General features: G+C 43.4%; 1 protein-coding gene across 1 annotated transcript in view; it reads right to left on the reverse strand.

Annotated features, from left to right (window-relative positions):
• Nucleotides 1–3,219: 3,219 nt before the first annotated feature.
• The window catches only part of ABHD16A (abhydrolase domain containing 16A, phospholipase), a 72,221-nt gene continuing 48,134 nt past the window's right edge, over nt 3,220–27,306 (reverse strand). Inside the window, exons 13-20 of the mRNA XM_073598968.1 lie at nt 14,836–14,940; nt 14,652–14,715; nt 13,764–13,820; nt 13,619–13,681; nt 13,237–13,313; nt 9,161–9,259; nt 7,599–7,645; nt 3,220–3,563 (exon numbers count right to left, since the gene is read on the reverse strand). Coding sequence (XP_073455069.1) covers nt 3,480–3,563; nt 7,599–7,645; nt 9,161–9,259; nt 13,237–13,313; nt 13,619–13,681; nt 13,764–13,820; nt 14,652–14,715; nt 14,836–14,940 — 596 coding nt within the window. The 3' untranslated portion in view covers nt 3,220–3,479. The remainder of the gene's footprint in view (nt 3,564–7,598; nt 7,646–9,160; nt 9,260–13,236; nt 13,314–13,618; nt 13,682–13,763; nt 13,821–14,651; nt 14,716–14,835; nt 14,941–27,306) is intronic.

Below are 27,306 nucleotides of genomic sequence, written 5' to 3' on the forward strand. Positions count from 1 at the left end.
GATGCATAGTAACCCAGAGCAATGAACTCATGCTAATATCAGAATATCATTTCTAATGGGGCTGCTCTTTGCCTTATTAAATACCCCCAGTCTCTCTAGGTGTAGGATATAAAAATCTATTCCAGATCACAACCGCAGACAACACATGATGACATCATTAAATCTGCATGATGTACCCCATCTTCCATATCCAACACACACAAGGCTTGTAGTGGAAAGAACACCTAGGAATTTATTAAAAATAATCTATAACCACCAAAAGATGACAACATGCACATGAGTTTACTGAGCGAGTAAAAGCCAAAACTGCCATATCACATAATGGAATGTCAGACGAATGTGAAATGAAAGTAAAGTGCAGTTACCAAGAGCAACCAATCAGAATTCATTTTTCATTTATGTGAATGAAAGGTAAAACAGTTGCTATGGGTTAATGCACACTGCTGCTCTTGAAAAACAAATAGAACACACTTGTTTGCAGAACTGGACATTTCTCATCATTGCTTTGTTTCACCCTCATACTTATACTGGCCTTTGAAGAGCAGCAACTCTGAAAACCAAAAAACACAGTCATCACTATGCATGCTGAATGTAAAGGGGTTCTACTGGTACAGAGGATGGCTAGTGAACTTCATACCAGGTTATAATTCCATGTAAAACGTTGTTTTTGATGCATTCTAGTGCTTTTTTTTTAATGCTTTTCAATGCATCCCCCCCCCCCACCCAAAGTGTCCTGGGTTTTTCTTTTTTGCTGTTACTTATATAGTGCCGTCAATTTACACAGCACTTTTACATATATATTGTATATTCCCATCAGTCCCTACCCTCAAGGAGCTTCCAATCTGAAAGTTCCTAACTTACATTGATACATATACATACTAATTTAGAGAGGAGCCAATTAATGTCTTTGGAGTGTGGGAGGAACCCCATGCAGGGAGATCATGCAAACCCCAGGCAGGTAGTGCCACAGGTTGAGATTTTCAAAGCACTTAGATGCATTCCAGTGTGGTTTTGCTACGTTCCAGTACAATTCTGTGCAGAAAAAAAAAATGCAGCATGTTGTTTTTTTCCCCTGCACTGAAACTGGCCACACTGATGTGAACTAGGCAATTGCAACCTATATACTCTTACATTAATTGAATACGCTGCGCTAAAAATTATATAGGAGTGTAGTGTATACTAAAACTATGTAAAATTAATCAAATATAACTAATAAATGGATATGATATACACACACAACCAATTTAAAGTGCCTCGTGCATAACTGTGTTTAAAACCATAACATACAGAAAAAGTGCTCCTGTGCAATATATAGTGTCCTGAAGTGTACATGAAGTCCTGACCCCTCCCCAAGTAGTGGCCCTGTATAGACACTAGTTGGGGAGGGGTCAGAACAGCACGACAAGACATCTTGTAAGCTAAGGAGGAAGCTCGTATCATCCCGATACCACCCTGGTATAATCTCCTACATGTTCATCATAGAATGGTGCAATGACGCATCTGATATGTGAGTACCCCAGATGGAGATCTTTGCTTTAGTGAAATAAATTGTTTAAAACGTCATTGCACTATCGAGTGTTTCCTTTCACATATCCCGGATAACTATGCTGAGGAGCCTGACATTCTAAAGAGCCCAGAGGTGGTTCACATGCGTGCTTTGACTTAGCTAAATCGCAAAGTCGCACACCCCAAAGTGAGCGTTTACTTCCTAAGGGGGGCACCTGAGCAAAGACACCCCAGCACGTCTTGGATCACACTTTTTATTGTTCCTGAATTACACAAACTTTTATCATGTTACTAGAGACGCAGTTGGATGCGATTTATATGCACATGAGCACTTTGTCTTATGATCTGAATCACATGTCCCCTGCAGTGTTGTTTATTTACGACATATTTGGACACTAGATATTGCACAGGAGCACTTTTTCTGTATGTTATTTGTTTATGTTATGGTTTTAAACACAGTTATGCACAAGGCACTTTAAATTGGTTTTGTCTGTTTATCATATCCATTTATTAATTATATTAATTTGATTAATTTTACATAGTTTTAGTATACACTACAATCTATATAATTTTTAGCGCAGCGTATTCAATGAATGTATTTACGATATAAGTGACGTGTTCAACGCTAGCAGCTTTTAGATAATTTATTCATCTTTCACGATACATGTGACAGGCTTAAGACCATTAGTCTTTGGGTTATTTAAACCATTTTGAGCATCTAGACAGTGGTGGCTCGCAGGATTTCTATTTTTGTAAACTATATACTCTGCTGTCCATGTGTTTTTGATGCAGAAAAACGCACTGGACTGCATCCGGTGTGAACCGGCCCCAAGAGTCAACGCACAACCCACCCAACCTCCTCTCTCTGATGCTCTTCACTCTGTGGTTATTTGTAGTTTTACATGGCATCATAGCCTAGTGTGCAGCTCACAAGTTTGCCCATTTAGAGCAACTGATTTCAAGTAAACGGTGGTCAAGTGAACCTAGCTCTGATTTACTAAAATGTAAAGGGAGCTGAGGAGAACCCGCAAACATCCAATCAAGAGAAGTAGCTAATTATTTTCCCCAATTTTCTTGGCAGTTGGATATTTGGAGGTTCATTTTAGCAAATCAGACCCACGTTGTACAGAAGTTGTTGCACGATACTACAGTTTAGCTGTGCCAGGAAAATCTTCCAAGATGCCCAGCTCTGCTGTCAAGGCAGAAAAGTGCATTTTGCATTGGCCTTTTTTCCACCCCAGTCTGTATTCTTCCACGAGATTCCTCATTCAGTAAGTGCTCAACTGCCTTGTGCACTCAATCCCTCCACCAATCAATAGTGTTTGGGAGTGATGTGCTGTGCAGATGGTTAGCCGCATTGGTTGAGCTGCAGGACACTTTGCTGTAGTTTACACCAGAACTTTCTGATCCATTCTGATAACAGCATAGACTGGTCATGCAGCTACAAGAAAACAGTAAAAATGAATCTACACACAGCTTGCAAGACCCACTTGAGCTGGATCACAGCTTCTGGAAACAAACAGGCAGCTATGACAGTACAAAAACACAAAACAGATCCTAGTGCATATTACTGGCATTTCTTTGCAGCATTTTCCTGTATTCAATTTCTAAAATTAGAATTAAAACTAAAAAGGTCGGCATGGCAGGGACATCCATGTAGATGCTAAAGAACAGCCAGTGGTTTAGCTCCATGCCTTGACAGTGACAAACTAATTATACAAGCAGTATTCACATTTTAATAGCGTTTTTTTGAAAATATCGCAGGGTGACATTACACTCTTTCCTGCTCAACAAAAGTCCATTATTAAAAAAAAAGAAGACATCCGAAGAGGTATGAGAGTTGGGTGGAGAGGCGACCATCTTTAATTCATTGGTGTTAGCTGCCGTTCACGAGGAGCGGAGAATGATATTAGGACAGCGATTGGGTGTAATCCATACATCAGAGTGTGTGGATGGTATAGGCTTCAAGGGTATTATACTGTCCAGGGCATGTGGAAGGCGCTAGCGGGGAGGGGAGTACAGTGCGTGGCTTCAAAGCTTCTCAGATGTTTCTGTGCCTAAAGAAAAAGCAAACCGGGTTATAAAAATACACCACATAAGATTGTGCTTATACCTGAGCAAAGCTATAAAAGGTCTGTAGACACCTGTTCATCACACCTATATGAGCTTGTGGGACATCCCATTCAAAAACTATGGGCATGAAAACAGTACTGATGTAAATAGGAAAACCTGGATCGTAATTAGTGTTCCAGTTCAGCCCAAAGTTTTTTTTAGTAGGGCCGAGATCGGGGATCTGTGCAGACCACTCCATTTTCTCCACACCAAACTCATACAACCATGTCTTTATGAAGCTTGGTTTATGCACAGGGGCACAGTCATGCTGGGGGAAAAAAAGCCTTCACACAACTGTTGTCACAAGGTTGGAGACCTTCATTAAAACACCTGAACTATCTCCCTTTACCCAGGCGCCTTTGCCTCCTATCTCTCCTTACGCCTGGTCCCCCCTTCCCTCCCCTAATCTCTCGTCCTTCCCTTTCTTGTGCTTCCATGGCTGGCTGGAAGTTGTGCACCACTCTCCAACTTATTATGCAAACAAGGGTGACAGTGTACCTTTTCAAAACTCAATGGCTAGTTCTGCCAAGCTGAACTGTTTGGTTTTCACTTTAATTTCTTAGTGCCAAGGTCCTTTTACTGGTGTCCTGCACCCCCTTCTATTATAGTCTCTGGGGGTGTTACCTCCCAACCGCATCTCTGAGTGACGCTGCCCCTCATTTATTTACCCAAATTTCAACCTTTATCGTCGTGGAAGCTGGAAGATTTGTTGTTATCCCTCCTGTCCAATGGTGGGTGGATGACCCCATACTTTCATCCAATGTTGGTGTGATGACTGAGTGTGCACAAACTTTTGGCCCATATATAGTGTATTACTAAGAACAGCTGTGTCTGAAACACATAAGGCCAGGCCAGCCATTTCTGCTTTTATTATTTCATAATTATAAAGTTTTCTTTATCCATTATGGCAGCCTATGTATTTCACAAAATACTTCTTTGGAAATATATAAAGCCTGAAAAAGGGATGTAAGGCATCTAGAAAGCTTGAATCTTTAATAACCCAACTTACCCAATAAATGGAATCACTTAAACTACAAACTTTGTAAAATTTCCACTTAAAAAGTGACCCATTCTTTCCAAACTAACAAAACCTGTGTGCATAGAGGCTGTAGTAAGCTATATATTGCTTGTTCATTCATTATCAGAAGTGAAGGCAATGTCAATAGAAAGAAAATATATATAGCCAATTGATTTTTACATTTTTTGGTATACAGTTGCTCTCAAGCGATTGTAAAAAAGCTGCGAGATGAGTAAAGGGGCAACGATGAGCCTAAAAAAGCCCCTATGTGCAGGTACAGTTATATGGAATAGCTTCGGAAAATAGGTGATTTTAAGGGCCTCTGTCAAATGGCTTTTGCTCACAGCAGATGGGTTTTGCATTCCTACAGTGCATTCGGAAAGTATTCAGAGCGCTTCACTTTTTTCCACATTTTGATATGTTACAGTCTTATTCCAAAATGGATTAAATTCATTATTTTCCTCAAAATTCTACAAACATTCCCCCATAATGACAACATGAAAGAAGTTTCTTAAAAATCTTTGCAAATTTTTTATTTTTTTTTTATAAAACACATGTTCATAAGTATTCACAGCCTTTGCCATGACACTCAAAATTGAGCTCAGGTGCATCCTGTTTCCACTGTTCATTCTTGAAGTTTCTACAACTTGGAATCCACCTGTGGTAAATTCAGTTGATTAAACATGATTTGGAAAGGCACACGCCTGTCGATATAAGGTCCCACATTTAACAGTGCATGTCAGAGCATAAACCAAGCCATGAAGTCCAAGGAATTGTCTGTAGACCTCTGAGACAGGATTGTATCAAGGCACAGATACGTTTATGCAGCATTGAAGGTCCCAATGAGCACAGTGGCCTCCATCATCCATAAATGGAAGATGTTTGGAACCACCAGGACTCTTCCTAGACTAGGCCACCAGGCTAAACTGAGCGATCAGGGGGAGAAGGGCCTTAGTCAGGGAGGTGACCAAGAACCCGATGGTCACTCTGACAGAGCTCCAGCATTTCTCTGTGGAGAGAGGAGAACCTTCCAGAACAACCATCTCTGCAGCACTCCATCAATCAGGCCTCTATGGTAGAGTGGTGAGACGGAAGCCACTCCTCAGTAAAAGGCACATGACAGCCCGCCTGGAGTTTGCCAAAAAGCACCTGAAGGACTCTCAGACCATGAGAAACAACATTCTCTGGTCTGATGAAACAAAGATTGAATTCTTTGCCCTGAATGGCAAGTGTCATGTCTGGAGGAAACCAGGCACCGCTCATCACCTGGCCAATACCATCCCTACAGTAAAGCATGGTGGTGGCAGCATCATGCTGTGGGGAGGTTTTTCAGAGCAGGAACTGGGAAACTAGTCAGGATCGAGGGAAAGATGAATGCAGTAATGTACAGAGACATCCTTAATGAAAACCTGCTCCAGAGCGCTTTGGATCTTAGACTGGGATGAATGTTCATCTTCCAACAGGACAACTCTGTGAATGTCCTTGAGTGGCCCAGCCAGAGCCCAGACTTGAACCCGATTGAACATCTCTGGAGAGATCTGAAAATGGCTGTGCATTGATGCCCCCATCCAACCTGATGGGGCTTGAGAGGTCCCGCAAAGAAGAATGGGAGAAACTTCCCAAAAATAGGTGTGCCAAGCTTGTAGCATCATACTCAAAAAGACTTGAGGCTATAATTGGTGCCAAATGTGCTTCAACAAAGTATTGAGCAAAGTCTGTAAAATACTTATGTACATGTTTTGTTTTTTTTTTAATAATAAATTTGTAAAAATGTCAAACAAACTTATTTCATGTTGTCATTATGAGATATTGTTTGTATAATTTTTAGGAAAATAATGAATTTAAGCCATTTTGGATTAAGGCTGTAATATAACAAAATGTGGAAAAAGTGAAGCGCTCTGAATACTTTCCGGATGCACTGTATATACTGTAAGTTTATGGGAATGCTAACCTACTTGAAGCAGGTCAAATGCACCCTTCAAAGAATCCTGAATGCTCTCAGAAACATCTCCAACCGATGTCAAACTTATGCCATCGACACACGATTTCCAAAGATCGTCCTGTTGCTAAAATGTAAGATTCTGCAGCAAGTGAAGTGTCCAGATTCCACCTCTCTGCACTCATACTGGGTCGGAGGCTCAGAAAGCCAAATAATTAGCATAGAAGCCAAGTAACAAGTACCGGTATGTTGGAAAAGGAGAATTCAGCAATGATAGCCTATTTCGCTCAGGTTTCCCTCAATGTAGAATGTTCTGATATGTACTTAGGCCCAATCTGCATAATCCATTTTCCACAGCAGCAAATCTCAGTATTTACCATTTAGTCTGCAATTAACAGTCCATGACTGAACAATGCAGCAATTTACATTACAACACCATGACAATGTCCATAATACTGACTGACCACAGTTTATTATAGAAATTATGAAAGATTTCAGGAATGCTTTCATGTAGCTAACAAAAATAATCATTAGTTTTATAGGTGCTTAGGTATGTAATGAATCAGTGGACATCAGACTAATGTGTGCTTCTGCTTCTGAAAAGCAAGTCTTTTATGGCCTCTTAATAAAAAAGGGGAATGAATATCAAAGCACTATCGACTGAGTACAGACAGAAAAGATAATACTGTAGTGCATTAGGCCAGCCATAAATGGAGCTAATTTCTTTCCTGTCACCACAGACAGTGTTGATGCAGGAATCCCTCCTGCCTAGCAATTGTCTTCTCCAGGTGGAACGAAAAGACAGTGATCATTTCTAGCAGCTGCTAGCGATAATCGCAGGTAAAACCTGGCATGCTGGTTGTACCAAAGCTGATAGATCCATCAATTTGGTGCATTCAGCCTGCCCATACACGGTCCGAATCTCGGCCAAGATTCTATGTATGGCCTGCCTTAAACAGCAGGATAAACCAGAGCTAGAATACTGGAATGCAAGTACAGACAAAAAAGTGACATAATACATACAAGATACAGAGCCAGCTGCTGTCTTCCTTCTATGCTCATCTCCTCTCCTAAACAGAACAAAGACAAATGAATACATTTTACAATATCTCACCAGTGTGAATAGAGGTACAGGGTCCTTTTAAATATAACAGGAAAAATGCACTACATTGCTGTATCAAGACATGCGTGGTTTGATTACAATATTGTGAGAATGGCTGTGATGGAACCTCTGGATTACCTATATCCTCTACGATCATTTTATAAAGGAATAAGGTGCCCTTGATTATCATAGCCCCAAGTTAAATGGCTATAGGAGCTGTGTAAGGAAAACATTCCTGCAACAAGCCAGAACCCTTGTGTGTTTTCTGAGGACTATGGGAAGCGCAGGTGTTTTCTACTTGTCTCTGGCGTGTTCTACAATGTATTGTTATTTCATGAATGGGGTTCATTGTAACCCTTGTATATGTGGCACATAAGTTTTCTCTCTGTTGCTATTGGTAAAGGATTAAAACAAATGTTTTAGAGGGTTCTTAGTTATCACACAATCCAGCTGGAGGCCCAAAGGACTTCCTGAAGGATGAGGTCCCAACTACCACCAGTCTTGCCATAATTAGCACACAGCTCTCCCCAGTAACCAGTTAGTTATCTGATCGGTAGCAAAACGAGTTATATCTTTTCCTATCAGCTGTGCAAGGCTCCAATACCATATGATGGATGATTTTAAGGGTACCTTCAGTATAATATCCTTGAAAATTGCTTCCACCAATTCTGAAAAGAATCACTGCTTCCCCTTAAAGTAGTTCTATAGGTTCAAGGTTTTTTACCTTCATGCATTCTATGCATGAAGGTAAAAAAAAAAAAAAAAACCCTTTCTGTGCAACAGTCTCGGCTCTCCGGAGACTCTCCCTCCTCATTGGCTGGGACAGCAGCAGGAGCCAATGGCTGTCAATCACAGACAGTGTGCCAATGAGGCGAGGGGGGGGGGCGCGGGGGCTGAGCCGTGGCACTGTGTGTGAATGGATACACAGAGCAGCGGCACAGGAGTGAGCCTGCTCAGGGCACCCCTGGGACAATTGGCACGAGCGAGGGGGCGGCGGACCCACAAAGAGGAGGATCGGGGCTGCTCTGTGCAAAACCACTGCATAGAGCAGGCAAGTATGACACGCTTGTTATTTTTTTAAAATTGCCTTTAAAATAACTTTAAACTCCTCCTACAAGGTTACAGTAACAACCCTTCTTGCCACCCCTTGGTCTCCTTTGTTTAATCTTTTAATCATAACTTCAGTTAAAAAAAAAAAAGGGTGAAGCATGCCTGCTGCAATATCCGATATGAAGCTGTATGGTACTTCATCCCTAGATCTTACCAGTCCTCCAGGTTGAATGAAGCATCATTCAGTCCACTTCCTCTAAACCCAGCCTGTCATGGACCCACTTACTGGTGGGATGTCATCATGAAGCCTGGGCTCAAAGTACCATCGCAGTGAACGCAACTCAGGACCTGTGATGTCACCAGACTAGTCAGAAGACTGTGTGTGTGTGTGTGTTGGCATTCTACATTAGGCCTGATGATTGTCGGGACTCACCTACAGACCATGGAAAGTGCCCTGAGTTCTCTGCCTTATAAGACTGAAGCACAGATAGACACCAGTCCTCTTCTACGCCATAATGGCTGAATACGGAGGCTGTGTGAAGAAAACAAAAAAGGGTAAATTAAATCTGTAATGATAAAACACAGACCACTGGCAAAGCTTTTTTACCTGATGTTAAAGCCATCATCTAGTTCCATTGGTTTGTGAGCCAGTGACCTAGAACTAGTATTCAGCCAGTAAAGTCGGGTCAATCTAAATGCCCGTTTGTTCTGGGTTAGGGATTTACTACCTCAAAAATTAGCTTGACAGCCAGAGAAAGTAATTTCCAAAAGTCACCAGTATTTCTGTCATGGCTGGTTCACTTAATTTTTTTTTTATCATCAACAGTTGCAAAGAAGCCGATACTCTTGCAGAACCAGGGGCTCCAGAGTACTTGCGTGTTTTAATGAACCCTGGTTCACACAGATGCGGTATGGGAAACGCAGCAATTCCTGTGCATTTCCCGCATCGCATAGCAATTGCACTGTGTACATGTGATCTGCTGCGGGTGTCAATTAAAAGTTAACAGCACCTGAAAGACAAGGCACAAAACGTAGTGTGTTTGCCTGAATCAGATCACATGGGTGTAAACACCTATACGATTCCGTTCCAGTGTGAACAAAAAAAAAAGCTGCCTGCATCTTTTTAATGCGGATGCGGTGCATACATATACACACACACACACATACATACACACAGTTCAGTAATCCCATGCAACCACATTTCCTCCTATATGTTTACAGCAGTCAGCACAATGAGGCTGTCCAGTAACTCATTTATTGCACCCTGCATAGAAACATAAAAGAATGGTGGCCAAAAAGACCGAGTCATTCCTTGAGTCTACCCTTTTAGTTTTACTGAATTACGGTTGACTGATTCACTACCTCTGCTAGAGGTTTGTTCAAAGCATCAGCTACTCTTTCAGTAAATAATGGTTTTGAACTTTCCTACTGTTCATTTGAGGTCATGTCCCTGTGTTCTTGATCTTGGCTTCATACTGAAAATACAGCCCTACTAAACCTTATTCATGCCATTAATGTACAGTGCATCCGGAAAGTATTCACAGCACTTCACTTTTTCCACAGTTTACTTTACAGCCTTATTCCAAAATGGATAAAATTCATTATTTTCCTCAAAATTCTGCAAACAATACCCCATAACGACAACGTGAAAGATGTTTGTTTGAAATCTTTGCAAACTTATAAAAAAAAAATACATCACATGTACATAAGTAAAAAATAGTAGGAATACCGCGCTAACAAAAACGTAACAACAAGCAGCAGCATACAGTGCGATCACACCAAAATTCAAAGTGATATAAAAAACTGCACTAGAAATTAAAGTCCATAATGAATGACATCAAGGAAAAAATAAGTCAAGAAAAAAAGTGTCCATTAAGAACATAAAACACCACCACCGTGCGCCTATAGATAAATGTGCTCATCCACCGTAGCTGTTGATTCAGCTTACCAGACGGCAAGCTTTAAAGGCAAGTGGCTATAGCCCAGCCAAGGCCTTTAAGCTTGCTGACGATCCCGGTGTTCCGATGGCAGGGGTTAAATCTCCAGGCTCACTCACGGTGTCCATGTATCCACATATTCCAATGAAAACCCAGGTAGCTCAGAGGAAAAAAAGACTGGCCATAGTGCGATACCTTCTAGATATTTATTATAAAACATGTAGTCACTCACAGTTAAAACAGCAGAGTTGCGCATACGAAAGCCGGCCGGCAAGCGGAGCCCGTTCTCCTACTCCGAGGGTGTGGTGACGTCAGTGCGTGCTTTCCCAGATGCGTTTTGTCATCATCTGACGTCATTGGGGGACAACGTCAAATGATGATGAAACGCGTCTGAGAAGGCACGCACTGACGTCACCACGCCCTCAGAGTAGGAGCTCCGCTTATCTTGTATGCCGGCCGGCTTTCGTATGCGCAACTCTGCTGTTCTAACTGTGAGTGACTACATATTTTATAATAAATATCTAGAAGGTATCACACTATGGCCAGTCTTTTTTTCCTCTGAGCTACCTGGGTTTTCATTGGAATATGTGGATACGTGGACACGGAGTGAGCCTGGAGATTTAACCCCCGCCATCTGAACACCGGGATCGTCGTTTTAAGCTTGCCGTCTGGTAAGCTGAATCAACAGCTACGGTGGATGAGCACATTTATCTATAGGAGCACGGTGGTGGTGTTTTATGTTCTTAATGGACACTTTTCTTGACTTATTTTTTCCTTGATGTCATTCATTATGGACTTTAATTTCTAGCGCAGTTTTTTTATATAAACATGTACATAAGTATTCACAGCCTTTGCTCAATACTTTGAAGTACCTTTGGCACCAATTACAGCCTCAAGTCTTTTTGAGTATGATGCTACAAGCTTGGCACACCTATTTTTGGGCAGTTTCTCCCATTCTTCTTTGCAGGACCTCAGAGGCTCCATCAGGTTGGATGGGGAGCGTCGGTGCACAGCCATTTGCAGATCTCTCCAGAGATGTTTAATCGGGTTCAAGTCTGTGCCACTCAAGGAAATTCACAAAGTTGTCCCGTAGCCATTCCTTTGTTATGTTGGCTGTGTGCTTAGGGTTGTTTTCCTGTTGGAAGATGAACCTTCCCCCCAGTCTGAGGTCCAGAGCGCTCTGGAGCAGGTTTTCATCTAGGATTTCTCTGTACATTGTTGCATTGATCCTTCCCTCAGTTTTGACTAGTCTCACAGTTCCTGCTGCTGAAAACATCCCCACAGCATGATGCTGCCACCACAATGCTACACATATTGGCCAGGTAATGATTGGGACCTTCAATGCTGCAATGCCCTTCCCCAGATCTGTCCCTCGATACAATTCTGTCTTGGAGGTCTACAGACAATTCCTTGGACTTCATGGCTTAGTTTGTGCTCTGACATGCACTGTTAATCGTGGGGCCTTTTATAGACAGATGAGTTCCTTTCCAAATCATGTTTAATCAACTGAATTTACCACAGGTGGACTTCAAGTTGTAGAAACTTCAAGAATGATCAGTGGAAACAGGATGCACCTGAGCTCAATTTTGAAAGGCTGTAAATATTAATGTACATGTGATTTTTAATTTTTGTAAATTTGCAAAAATTTCAAGCAAACGTCTTTATGGGGCATATGGTTTGTAGAATTTTGAGGAAAATAATAAATTGAATCCATTTAGGAATAAGGCTGTAACATAAAATGTGGAAAAAGTGAAGCGCTGTGAATACTTTACGGATGCACTGTATTTAAAGGTTTCAGTCATGTCTCTATTTCCTCCCTTTTACTGGTTTTGTTGCCCATCATCTCTGGATTCATTCTTATCAATGTATTTTTGTTAAGTGAGGTCTACAAAACTTAAAAGAAAAAAAAAAAAAAAAAAAGGGAGGGGAAGGTTTCCAAATAAGGTCTAACTAAAGAGCTATACTGTATAGGGGAATCCAGACCTCATTTCTTCTTCTTGTGATCCCTCTAGTGATACACCACAAAATTATTTTTGCTTTCCCCACTTCCAGGTTACACTGTTTGCTCATTCTGCAACCATATGAATTAAGCACCCCAAATCTTTTTCAATATGCAGCTCTGGCCAACAGTGCATTCAGTGTACAGATCAGATCATTCTGCTTTTGTAATAAATAGAAAAAACACACACACACACACACACACACACACACACACACACACACACACACTGCACTTTCCACCGCATTTACCAATTTTCCAGCAAAACCTATTATGTTTCACATTACAAAACACCTCTAGGAACATCAACTTTATTGCACACCTCTGTGTCACCAGCAGAATTACATATCAAGTACCTTTGCCCACCAAACCTTCAGTTACTGTACATCATTTACATGTTAAATAGAGCAGGACCTAGTACAGAGCCTTGTGGTACACCAGTGACTGTTTTGTTCCAAATAAACCCTATTTAAAACCACTCTGATATCTATCCTTTAGCCAACTGAGCCATCTTCTAAACTATCCAGAACCAGCTACATTTAAAATGAGAACATAAAAAGATGGACACTCAACCTTCTTGCTCTGGAGTGGCGGCTCCAAGCCACATCTTCACCGCCCTACGCCCCTCTTCTGTCATCACATTGGGATAACTAAGAATATGAAGACAGATCAGAAAAAAAACAAAGGATAATTATGAGAATGTAACAAAAACCAGAAAGATTAAATTCCCAGTTTACTGCCATCAAATTGTACAGGGACCTTAATGGAAGGTTGTCACAACCTTTACTGGGCATTAATACAATAAGCAGTACAGTCCTGGAGGTTGTCCCTTGAAACAAACTAGTCAGCTCCCAAGGTACTACCGCAACAGGTTCTTAATGTCTCAAGGTATAGATGCCTAGCACAGCTGATTTCTGCTGTATCCCTGTACATTTGCCTGGCTGGTCTTCCTCACCGGCTCTGCAGCAGACAGAGAAGGAGGTCGTTTCCCCGATTCGATGCAATGTCCTCTGGGGTTCTGTGAAGAACAGTGAGTCAATTAGGCAGCCATATGTAGATATGTAGAAATTGCTCTCACGCGACAATTGTCACATACTTACGTGGTTGTGATAATTTCATCATTTGTTCTTCGGATCAGCAGAACAGGACCCTGAAACCTTGCAGAGAAAGAAGATGTCAGTAACAATGTAAAAGACAGGAACCTTCATCAAACAGAATAATAATGCAGGACAAAGAGTCAGGCTCATATTAAAACCGCTCTTCTCTTTGTTCCCACGCCACTCAATTCAGCTGCCAGCAGCTAAGAAAACACCTGGTAACTTCTGGGTATAGAATACTATTTGACCCACCTCTTGTGATTGGCCCGGAGCTGTCACATGAAGGTGGGGAGGCAGTCAGTCCCCTGTGTAAGCTTCAATTAGAAATATAACTAAAATTTACACAAGGGTGTCTTTTTTCACTTGCCATAGGACAGCAATAGGCCAGTCACCAATACTTCTGGATATTAAGGTGAATGTGACAGCACTGGTGCTTGATGATTGGCCTAGCACTGTCATATTGAACAGGTAGGTGTTCTCGGCATTGTGTGCCCTTCTACTGGAGTGACTCCGCTTACAGAGGATGCTTCTCCTCACTCCCAGCACTGAACGGGTAAGCAAAAAAGACAGAAAAGCACATTTTGCTGTTGGGGGGGGGGGGGGGGGGGCATATTAACATAAACCCATAATGGTAAAGCAAAGGTTCACTATATGTAGCCTACAGGCCCCAGACAGCAGCAAGCTGGGTGCATGATCTGGCCTTTCTTACAAGAGACTGTTCTGCAAATATGCATTCTCACATGGAGAAGGGGGCTCTCAGGGGCCCGCTAATCAAGTTAAAGCAGTAGCATATTGGATAACCTATAAAGGGTGTGATGCAACAACTGATGTGCAATGACTTAAGAATTCATGGCAAGCATCGAGTTTTAGTAATACATTTAGCATTAATACCTGCATAGCTGCTCTGCATTGTTTAGATTTAGATACTTCCGGACTGTTCTGGTTACCAGACCTCCTGTATGAAAGAAAGCCAAAATATTAATAGTAGACAGAGAAAGTTAAACTATTTTTTTTACAATCACAAAGCTAGAGAGATATAAGAGATGGAAATAAAAATCGCAGGGACATGACTTACGCCAACTTTCCGGCATCACTTTCAAGGCCAGAGGAACCAGGTCATCAAAAGAGGCATCAAGGACAAGAGCACTGATGTCTGGATAGGACATACAGGCCCATGTGGCTGTAGAGAACAAAAAAAGAACTGATATACTTTCAGGTTTCTTCTTTAAAGACAAACTAAACCTCCAACTAAAAATGCTGCAAGCAGGCAGCTCTTTATTGCAGAACAGACATGGCATCCATGGCTGCAATAAGAAAAACTTTTCTGCCTGTTCGCAATCTATTAAAATGTACACAGAGCTGACATTCCTTGCATATTGCAGTGGTCCTGGAATGAAAGACTCACGTGTGCATGTGTGGGAGTTACATCATCCCCAACCAACCAATGAATTACCACAGCGCTGTGGTAGTTCATTGTCTCTTCTTTTTAGATTGCCTACCCCTGACTTAGACTAAAAAAAAAAATTATATTATATATATATTTATTATGTGCATTTATTTTTTTCTTCTAAAAACTGAACTTGTACTTTAACTCTGATTTAAAGCAATCCGCTGCAGAACTTATTTTCAGTGATTAGATGGCCTCAATCTTCCAGGTTAATGGCCAGCACCATTCAACCCACTTCCATTGAACTCAGGAGGTCATAATCCCACCCCTAGGGCAATGTCACCACACAGCCTGGGCTTAGAGTATTACTGCTCAGGACGACATCATTAGGGATCAAAGTTTAGTGCGGCAGCAAGGACCAGCCTCCCCTGCAGGAGAAAAGGAAGGACCATTGACTGTTATTGGATCCAGAAGATCCTTGGATTTTTATTTTTTATTTTGGGGTGGGGGCTACTATTTTATTTATTTGATTCAAATCCTTTTTATTCTTACTTTTTCAAATTATACATAGTACATCATAACAGTATAAAAAAATTACACCTTTAAATCCTTTAGTATCCCATAACACAGCCAGGTTCATCATAAACATAGTATCTTACCAGTGCCTTGTGCTTTACCCCCCCCCCCCCCCCACCTCCCATCCCAACCCTAGAACCCTAATACCCACCCTCCACCCCCAGCACTTTGCTTCTATTAAAATAAGCTTATCTTAAGCCTGGCAAATCTTGTTATCCGATTGGGAAACCCATATTTGGTGCTTACCACCCCATGCGCTTATTCCCTCGTTCTTAAATTCAAGCACTCATTAAGGTTTCATATTACGTTGCTCATTCCCTGACACCATAAACCCCATATCCTTATGAACTTCTTATAGTTTCCCCTTCTAATATAAATTGTCCTTTCAGTTCTTACTACTGAGTTCATTGTTCTAACCCATTCTTCAGGGGTAGGGAGTAGAGCTGATAACCAGGCTTTCGCAATCAGTTTCCTCGCCTGGTATAAGCATCTTACGATTGCTATATCTATAGGCCCGTTCCCAATGTTCTGTCTAATTAGCCCCAGCACACAGGACTTAGCCTCTTGTTCCAGTCTTATTCCAAACCTAGTTTCTATAATGTTTAGGATCTCAGGGACTTTCCCCTCTTTGCGCGTGTTCTTCAACTGACCAGCGTTTGACCTACAGCACCCTCATGTGAATGGACATAACGCCAAGGCTCAAGAGTTATCAAATGGCTTCCTCCAAGCTCAAAGCTCTAGGAAAATCCTCTAGGCATTGATCAAAAAGGCAGGATCCGATTCTCTGAACGAAGCATCTGCCTTTAAAAAGGTCCTCAAACCCTATATACAGTACATTACAGTGCCTTGAAAAAAGTATTCATACCCCTTAAAATTTTCTACATTTTGTCAACTAAAAACTTAAATCTATTTTATTGGGATTTTATGTGACAGACCAACACAAAGTGGCACATAATTGTGAAGTGGAAGGAAAATGATAAATGGTTTTCAAATTTATTCTACAAATAAATACGTGAAAAGTGTGGCGTGCATTTGTATTCAGTCCTTTGTCAATTCTTTATAGAACCACCTTTCGCTGCAATTGCAGCTGCAAGTCTTTTTGGGGAGGTCTCTACCAGCTTTACACATCTAGAGTGACATTTTGCCCATTCTTCTTTGAAAATAGCTCAAGCTCTGTTGGATTGGATGGAGAGCATCTGTGAACAGCAATTTTCAAGTCTTGCCACAGATTCTCAATTGGATTTAGGTCTGGAATTTGTTTTGGCCATTCTAACACATGAATATGCTTTGATCTAAACCATTCCATAGTAGCTCTAGCTGTATGTTTAGGGTCGTTGTCCTGCTGGACGGTGAACCTCAGCCCCAGTCTCAAGTCTTTTGCAGACTAATGCCGCGTACACGACCGGTTTTTCCGTCGGAATAAACTCTGAAGGTTTTTCTGACGGAGTTCCGCTGAAACGGTCTTGCCTACACACGATCACACCAAAGTCCGACTGTCTAGAACGCGGTGATATACAACACGTACGACGGGACTAGAAAAAGTTCAATAGCAAGTAGCCAATAGCTGCCGTCTCATATTTGCTTCAGAGCATGCGTCGTTTTTGGTCCGTCAGAACAGCATACAGATGAGCGGTTTTCCCAGAAAGATTTAAAACACGTTCTATTTCTAGGTCCGTCAGAATTTTCGGAAAAAAAGTCCGATGAGGCCCACACACAATCGGAATGTCTGATGAAAAGATTCTGTCGGACTTTTCCTGCCAGAAAGTCTGACCATGTGTACGCGGCATAACAGGTTTTCTTCTAAAATTGCCCTGTATTTGGCTCCAGCCATCTTCCCATCAATTCTGACCAGCTTTTCTGTCCCTGCTGAAGAAAAGCATCCTTACAACATGATGCTGCCACCACCATGTTTCATGGTGGGGGATGATGTATTCAGGGTGATGTGCAGTGTAAGTTTTCCACCACACATAGCATTTTGCTTTTAGGCCAAAATGTTCAATTTTGGTCTCATCCGACTAGAGCACCTTCTTCCACATGTTTGCTGTGTCCCCCATATGGTTTCTCGCAAACTGCAAACGGGACTTCTTACGGCTTTCAACAACGGCTTTCTTCTTGCCACTCTTCCATAAAGGCCAGATTTGTGGAGTGCACGACTAATAGTTGTCCTGTGGACAGATTCTCCCACCTGAGCTGTGGATCTCTGCAGCTTCTCCAGAGTTACCATGGGCCTCTTGGCTGATTCTCTGATGAATGCTCTCCTAGCCTGGCCTGTAAGTTTAGGTAGACGGCCATGTCGTGGTAGGTTTGCAGGTGTGCCATGCATTTTCCATTTTCGGATGATGGATTGAACAGTGCTCCGTGAGATGTTCAAAGCTTGGGATATTATTTTACAATACTACTTCTCCACAACTTTATCCCTGACCTGTCTGATGTGTTCCTTGGCCTTCATGATGCTGATTGTTCATTAAGGTTCTCTAACAAACCTCTGAGGGCTTCACAGAACAGCTGTATTTATACTGGGATTAAGTCACACACATGTGGAATCTATTTACTAATTAGGCGACTTCTGAAGGTAATTGGTTCCACTAGATTTTAGTTAGGGGTATCAGAGTAAAAGGGGGCTGAATACAAATGCACACCACACTTTTCAGATATTTATTTGTAAAAATTTTTGAAAACCATTTATCATTTTCCTTCCACTTCACAATTATGTGCCACTTTGTGTTGGTCTATCACATAAAATCATAATAAAAAAACATTTACGTATTTGGTTGTAACATGACAAAATGTGGAACATTTCAATACTTTTTCAAGGCACTGTAGCTTCTTTGACAATCTCAGTATATAGGGTCCTGATCTTCCTACTCTGATAGGAAACGGCCAGGTCTACGGCAAAGAAACCCCACTTCTTTGAAAACTCCTTTAGCATGAGATACTAAAAGGTAAACTGGTCTTGTGGCGAAAACACCTTCTCCGATGAGCCCAATCGGCATTCATCACTTCCTGTAAATGAGGGTCCACAGGAAAAGATTTGGGACTCTTTGGTGTCCGGCAGGACCCAAACCCAGTGACTTCAAGAGTAGTGGATTCTGAAAGCGGTAGTTTCAAGATCACTCCGACTGCATTGGCTAAAAATAACTGTGGTCCTCTGTGCTTGTGACAGTCCAGGATCCCAAGCCTTTTCCCGAGAGGATTCTTCCAAAGAGGACCCTCGATCATTACTTGTTTCCTATTCCGCCTCATCCAAAGGATGTCCCTCTGACACCTCAGCTTTCCACATCAAAGCGGTTGTATACCCTCAGGAAAAAAACAAAACAAAAAACGCATACTAGCTCATTATGAAATACTTACATTAGAACGAGGTCCCCGTATCGCAGGCAGGTCCATGCCGAGGGAGCTGACATTTTGCGCTCGGTGTGTCTTCCCGGGTTCGCGTCTCCGGTGCTGTGAGTGGCTGAAGCCGCGATGACGACACTCTCACGCATGTGCGCGGGAGTCTTCTTCCCGGCAAGGTCTGCCGGACCTTCAACCGGGCATTCACAGCGCATGTGCCACTGACATCAGCGGCTGCATACAGAGTGAATCTCTCCTAAACCGTACAGATTTAGGAGATATTCATTTTACCTACAGGTAAGCCTTATTATAGGCTTACCTGTAGGTAAAAATTAAAACAACCACTTTAAAAAGGAAGAAGGGTAAGAAGCATGCCCCCTGTTTGTGCCCTAGACCTGCAAGAACCCCTGAATACTGTTCATGCAGCCTGGAAATGGCTGCCAAATATGCCTACCTTGATACAAAAGAATTGGAGGAATGTGCCCCTGGAAAAGTAGATAGGCCAGAAAAGAGCAGAGATTCAGAACTAAGCTGACTCACAAGGGAACCAATGCCGGGCGAACTATGCAAGGGTCTCCCCTACCTGACAAAGGGTGCCCATCCATTTTCCCCCCTGTCTGCCTGCTTTGCCAAGACTTGCTGAGAGTCAACAGACCTTCTACACCTGGAAAGGCAATAGCTAACCAGCTGAGAGGAGTGGCAAACAACCCCCACTGAAGTGTCACAAATACTTGCAGGTAAACGCCAGAAATGTCTCTGCTTCTACTGTAACACTGCCTCCGGTTGGGTGGAATGGCACATCTTCTGTACCCAGAAGACCCAGGGGAGCCTTGCACTTGTTTAGCAGCCAAAAGAGTGATCCAAAAAAGACAGCTGAACATGCGCACCTGGACGTGCCGATTGGGCCATGCACATGCAATGCGGCAAAGTCCTATCCCTTTTGATCCCTTTCATAGCGGTGTAGCACTGAACCAGCACCCATGTGCTCCACAGGCAGCCCTGTACAGCTACCACCGACAGCAGCACACTGCCCAACAGGTGTTCAACAGTTAAGAAGGAAAAAAATGTAACGAAAATAATCTGGCTGCATAGGCGTGCAACACCCTCTTGTAACTGGGGATGTAGATGTGTTCAGAATTAAGCAATCACATTCAAACTCACCTTAAAGTGGTGTTCCGGCCGAAATTATACTTTTTAAATAAAAATACCCCTATAATACACAAGCTTAATGTATTCTAGTAAAGTTAGTCTGTAAATTAAGGTCTGTTTTGTTAGTTTATAGCAGTAGTTTGTTATTTTATAAACTTACAGCAGGCCGTGGCCATCTTAAGTGTGGGCATCTGAAGCCAGACTGTATTTCTTCCTGGATCTCATCCTTGCAGATCTCGCACATGCTCAGTGCAGCACAAGCAGTGTAATAGGTTTCAGGTCAGGTTTCCATAGCAACGGCAGTGTCAGATGAATTTGCCGCCCCTTCCCAGAAGGCATTGCAAACAGGAAATGATGCGATGGGCCACGGCCAGGGAGCAGGAAGTGAAAAATGAATACAGCAGATATACAGTAGGTGCTGAGAAAAAAAAAAATTAAAAATATCCAATTTGTTTACAGTGCACAGTTTAGTGAGGGATGCTGAAGAGTTGTAAAAGTGGGTGGAACTCCACTTTAAATAGGAGTCAGTACACACCTGCCATTGTTTAAAGTGCCTCTGATTAAACGCCAAATTTCAGCTGTTCTAGTAGGTCTTTCCTGACATTTCCTTAGGTCGCATCCTGCAGCAAAAGCCACGGTCTGCAGAGAGCTTCCAAAACATCAGAGGGATCTCATTGTTAAAAGATATCAGTCAGGAGAAGGGTACAAAAGAATTTCCAAGGTATTAGATATACCATGGAACACATTGAAGACAGTCATCATCAAGTGGAGAAAATATGGCACAACAGTGACATTACCAAGAACTGGACAGCCCTCCAAAATTGATGAAAAGACAAGAAGAAAACTGGTCAGGGATGCTGCCAAGAGGCCTACAGCAACATTAAAGGAGCTGCAGGAATATCTGGCAAGTACTGGCTGTGTGGTACATGTGATAACAATCTCCCGTATTCTTCATATGTCTGGGCTATGGGGTAGAGTGGCAAGACGGAAGCCTTTTCTTATGAAGAAAAACATCCAGGCCCGGATAAATTTTGCAAAAACACATGTGAAGTCTCCCAAAAGCATGTGGGAAAAATAGGATTTTTTTATAACAGCTGTAACACCTGTAAAATCCTTTTCTTTCGATGGACATCACGGGACACAGAGCCACAGTAATAACTGATGGGTTATGTAGGTACCTTTAGGTATTGGACACTGGTCACACTCTAATCAGGAAGTTCAACCCCCTATATAATCCCTCCCCTTCCAGGGAAACCTCAGTTTTGTAGCAAAGCAATATAAGTGTATTAGAAGAGGGGCGGGACCTCTGTGTCCCGTGATGTCCATTGAAAGAAAAGAAGGATTTTACAGGTAAGCCGTTATAAAAAAATCCTATTTTCTTTCTCGGACATCACGGGACACAGAGCCACAGTAATAACTGATGGGATGTCCCAAAGCAATGCCAACTGAGGGGGGGGGGGGGAAATCGCAACCAAGTAGGGTGCAATCAGACCTGAGGACCCTGTACTGCTGTCTGCAGCACACTACGCCCAAAGGCGATATCCTCATGCCTTCTCACATCCACCTGATAAAATCTGGTGAATGTATGGACTGAAGACCAGGTTGCGGCCTTGCAGATCTGAGACATAGAGGCCTGGTGATGCACTGCCCAAGAAGCACTAATAGCCCTTGTGGAATGTGCCTTGATCTGAAACGGAGGAATCTTCTGTTTCAAACCGTAAGCCTGAATAATCAATTGTCTAATCCATTTAGAAATGGTAGCTTTGACGCTGCCTGTCCTCTACTGGGACCCTCTGGCAGCACGAACAAAACATCTGTTTTGCGAATTTGAGCAGTTGCTCCCAGATAGGTCTTGACTGCTCTTACTACATCCAAAGAATGTAGTGACCTCTCTTCCGAAGAACAGGGATCTGGGAAAAAAGGAAGGCAGAACAATGTCTTGGTTTAGATGAAAATCTGAAACCACCTTCGGTAAAAAACTAGGATGAGGGCGCAGTACCACTCTATCCTTGTGTATAATCAAATAAGGCTCTTTACAGGAAAGAGCTGCCAATTCTGATACTCTTCTAGTAGAAGAGATGGTTACCAGAAAAATTAGTTTCCTTGTCAGCAAGACCAAAGGAATCTGACGTATTGGTTCAAAAGGTTGTTTCTGTAACACTGACAGAACCAAGTTCAAGTCCCAGGGGTTTAGAGGTGCCTTAACCGGAGGATTAAGACGCATCACCCCCTGCATAAAGTTTCGGACAAAAGAATGCGAAGCAAGTGGCCGTTGAAACAATACTGATAAAGCCGAGACCTGGCCCTTGATGGTACTCAAGGCCAGCTTCATCTCTAATCCCAATTGTAGAAAATCAAGAATTCTACCAATGACATTTTCTGGGATGCCAACCCCTGTATTCACACCAGGATACGTAAGCTTTCCAGACTCTATGATAAATCATTCTGGAAGCTGGCTTCCTTGCATTGATCAAGGTAGATATGACAGGACCTGAAAGCCCACGACTCTTCAGAACGTGGGTCTCAATAGCCAAACCATCAAATTTAGCGTTTGTAAGGCAGGATGGAACACTGGACCTTGAGATAACAGGTCTGGGCGTACCGGTAGGGTCCACGGGGAACCCACCGTCATCCTTACTATTTCTGCATACCAAGTCCTTCTGGGCCAAGTGGGGGCCACCAGAAGTACTGACTTCCTTTCCTGCCTGATCCTGCGAAGGAGTCGTGGCAGTAGCAGAATAGGCAGGAATGCATAAATCAGTGAGAACCGATGCCACGGAATCACCAACACATCCGTCCCGCATGCAAAAGGATCTTTTGTCCTTGCCACAAATCTGTCTATCTTTTTGTTGAATCGGGATGCAAAGAGATCTACATCTGGGACCCCCCATCTTTGGCATATGGCCAAAAAGACGTCGGGATGCAGAGACCATTCCCCTGGGAGTAACTGCCACTTAGATAGTCTGCCTGCCAGTTCTCTATCCCTAGAATGAAAACTGCCGATATGCATGGCACATGCATCTCTGCCCAGACTAAGATCTGGTTCACCTCCTTTTGAGCAGCTCGGCTCCGGGTGCCTCCCTGATGATTGACATAAGCCACTGCTGTGGCATTGTCGGACTGGATCCTGACCGGGCAACCCTGTAGCCTGATAGTCCAGGCTCTTAGGGCTAGGTATCCCGCCCGGATCTCCAGAATGTTGATGGGTAAGGTCCTCTCGGTCTTGGAACATAGCCCCTGGATCACAGACTGTTCCAGAACTGCTCCCCAACCTGACAGACTGGCATCTGTTGTTACCACCGTCCAGGTAACCGGTAGAAAGGATTTCCCCTTCTGCAGGTTTTCGGGTATGAGCCACCAATTGAGGCTCTGACGCACCGCAAAGTCTAATGCCTGAACCTTCTTGTTCCAGGCCGACAGAATACTGTGTTGCAGTAGTCTTGAATGGAACGGAGCATAACTGCTTCGAATGAAGACACCATCTTTCCCAGCAGCCTCATACAAAAGGTGGACAGAAGGACCCTTAAAGCAGTGATCTTTGCCTGAGGAAGAAATACCTTCTCCTGGCTTGTATCTATGATCAGACCGAAATACTCCAGTCTTCTTACTGGTTTTAGGAAAGATTTTTCTAGGTTGAGGATCCAACCTAGATGTTCCAGATACTTGACAGTGGTCCTCAAGTTCCCGTTCAAGGAAGCCACCAACCGGTCTATCAAGAGCAGGTTGTCTAGGTATGCTATGACAGTTATATCCTGAGCCCTTAATCTGGCCAGAGTAGGGGCCAAGACCTTTGTGAACACTGGAGGTGCAGTGGCTATCCCGAAAGGCAGAGCCACAAACTGGAAATGGCGCCCTCCTATCTCGAAGCGTAGAAACTTCTGATGAGCCGGAAAAATGGGCACATGTAGATATGCATCTCTGATGTCTATCGATGCCAAAAATTCTCCTCCCTGCAGGACTGTCCGAATTGATTCCATGCGGAAGGACTGAATCCTTAGGAATCGATTCAGATCCCTTAAATCCAGAATGGGTCTGAAATCCCCATTTGGTTTTTGGACCGTAAAAAGGTTGGAATAGAAGCCCAATCCTTGATCCTTTGTGGGAACCACCATAATGACCTCTTGCGACAAAAGTCGCTCTAACGCTAGAAGGAGCGACTGCTTCTTCTCTGGATCTCTGGGAACACTTGATCTGAGGAAACGAGGAGAGGGAAATTCTTGGAACTCCAACTTGTACCCTAAGGTTACCGTGGAGATTACCCATCTGTCCTGGAAGTCCTCCTGCCAGAGCTTTGAGAACTGTAGCAGTCTTCCCCCCACTCGAGCGAGCGGGGGCGCCCCTTCATGAAGAGGTTTTAGTGTCTTGTCTAGAAGACTTCTTCCCCCAGGACTTCTTTTGTTCCTGGGGTTGACTCTTGTTTCTTGCCCCAGACGGAGGAGGCCGTCGTGACTGCCTGGAGGCAGAAGCCCCTGGTGCTGGGAAAGAGTCCCTTTGAAAGAGGGACGCTTACTCTTCTTCTTAACAGGTAAGAGAGTGCTTTTCCCACAAGAGATTCTCTTGATATAGTTATCCATGTCTTCTCCAAACAACCTTGTACCACGAAAAGGAAACCCAGCCAAGAGCTTTTTACATGGTGCTTCGGCTGACCAATTTTTCAACCATAAGATTCTACACATATGCACCAACCCAAATGAAAGGCGAGAGGTTTGCATGATAGAATCTCTGATAGCGTCAACAACATAACATAAGGCCGCTGGAAGGTTAGCAAACCCCTGGGCCTTTTCAGGTAATACTTTGATGACCTGCTTAACATGGTCTCTTAAGTATTGACAGACTCCAATCGCTGCTACTGCAGGTTGGGCCACTGATCCTGCTAAGCAAAAAACATGCTTTAATAAGGATTCCATCTTTTTATCCACAGGATCCCTGAGCATCTGAGCGTTGTCTACAGGACAAGTTAGGCTACTATTTATAGAGGAAATGGCCGCATCAATGGCCGGCATCCACATCTTAATACATTTTTCTTCCATAGGATAAAGTGTTGAAAACTTTTTCGATGGAAGAAATTGCTTATCTGGGTGATCCCACTCAGAATAAAAGGAGCTTTTCAAGCAAATTATGAACAGGAAAAGCATGTGCTGCTTGGGAAGGTTTCAGTGACCCCAAAGCAGAAGAGGATTCTTTAACAGCTTCAGGTACGGGCAACTTAAATGTGGAGCGGACCAATCCAGTAAGGATCTGCACTAAGACTTTCTAGTCTTGGGAAGTCGCAGAGGGTCCCTCTCCACCTGATTTCTCCGAAGAGGAATTATCTGCCCCATCCTGATCCTCTGAAAGGGATTCATCTCTTTTATCCCAGAGCTCCTCTGCTTGAGGGTCTTGGGAAACAGAGGAAGGCCTAGTACGTTTTCTTCCACTGAGTGAAGCTGTAATCACGGCCATTAATCTTTCCTTGAACCCAGTAATGGTTGAGGAAAAAACCTCTTGTGTAATGTATACAGGGGCTGAAGTGCCGGAAGCAGGTATAGCCCCAGACCCCAACGGCTATGCCTGTCCAGCCATCCCTGGCCCCTCAGGGGGGGAGGATGTAGCAGACAGGGGGTCCTCAGAACCTGAACGAGATCCCCTAGTGTCTCTGGTTCTGGGGGTACTTGAACCTCTTCTACCCATAGTGCAAAGCAACAAGGTGTGAGGTATCCAAAATGAACACTGACTGCTGAGCGATGTAGTCTGGCAAAAGCCTTGCTACCAACTGCCCAGTCCGGTGTTACCTTAGTAAATGCAGCCTAGGAGAATGCCTGTGTCCCACCTTACATGCGACTGTCAGCTCTGTGTCCCTCCAAGGCACAGAGCACCTGTAGAGTTTGCTTTAAGTAGCCATGCTTCTGGCACTGTGGGCGTCTGAGCATGCTGACGCCCCGCCCCCCCTTCGTTTTTTTGAAAACGAGTGCTTCCCGTGTGCGCCTGACCCTTCCGGAGTAAGCATGGAGGAAGGCTGGGGGTGGAGGAGGAAGGAGAGAGGCCGGCAGCGATGGGACCTGCATAGATGCAATGGCGGCCTGGCAACGGCGGCGACAGTGCGGTATAAAAACCGCCTTACAACCCACCTGCGGCCTCCCCTTGGTCTGGGGGGAACATTCCTAAGGAGAAATCCCCCCCATCCCATCCTACCTGGAGCCGGTCGGAAGAGCTGTGCAGCATGGAACGCTGAGACAGAAACAACATGAGAAGGTATGTGCTCTTGGCAGCCCCCGGTGGTCACACTAGGCATAGCATGCATCTACCTTAAAGGAGAAAACCTACTAGAATTCAAAATTCTGTGGAATCTCCTCTTACCTTATCCAGCCGCAGGGTGCTGTATACACAGACCCAATCTTCACCTCTCACGGTGGGCTCAGTTTGAAAAAACTGTCAGAGACTGGGGCCCCCTACAAATAGGGGGATCCTGCAGTTCTGGCCCTGTAAAGCACCCAGCCAGAAATTAGGAGGTTTAAAGCCATTTCCTGATCTGCGGGGTCCAGCTCTCTAAAAAGAGAAGCATTACAGGTAAAACCTCGTTTCTTCGGACACGAGGCCTGGGTACCATCCAATTCGGCCATGAAAGGACACTTTGAACGGATCCGGTCTGCCTGGCTTGCCCCAGTACAGGATATCAGGATATTCCCTTTGGAGCTTCAGCACAGGACATCTTTACACGTCCAACACCTAAGACACTGGCATAAAAACTGAGGTATCCCTGGAAGGGGAGGGATTATATAGGGGTTTGAACTTCCTGATTAGGGTGTGACCAGTGTCCAATACCTAAAGGTACCTACATAACCCATCAGTTATTACTGTGGCTCTGTGTCCCGTGATGTCCAAGAAAGAAATGTGTTGTAGTCTGATAAAACCAAGGTTGAACTTTTTGGCCATAATTCCAAAACATATGTTTGGTGCAAAAACAACACTGCATATGAACAAAAGAACACCATACCCACATTGCTGCATGGTGGTGGCAGCATCATGCTTTGGGGATGCTTTTCTTCAGCTGGAACAGGGGCCTTAGTCAAGGAAGAGGGAATCATGAACAGTTCCAAATACCAGTGAATATTGCCACAAATC

This window comes from Aquarana catesbeiana, linkage group LG09 (assembly GCF_042186555.1).
Source record: "Aquarana catesbeiana isolate 2022-GZ linkage group LG09, ASM4218655v1, whole genome shotgun sequence".
In the NCBI taxonomy this organism is placed as follows: domain Eukaryota; kingdom Metazoa; phylum Chordata; class Amphibia; order Anura; family Ranidae; genus Aquarana; species Aquarana catesbeiana.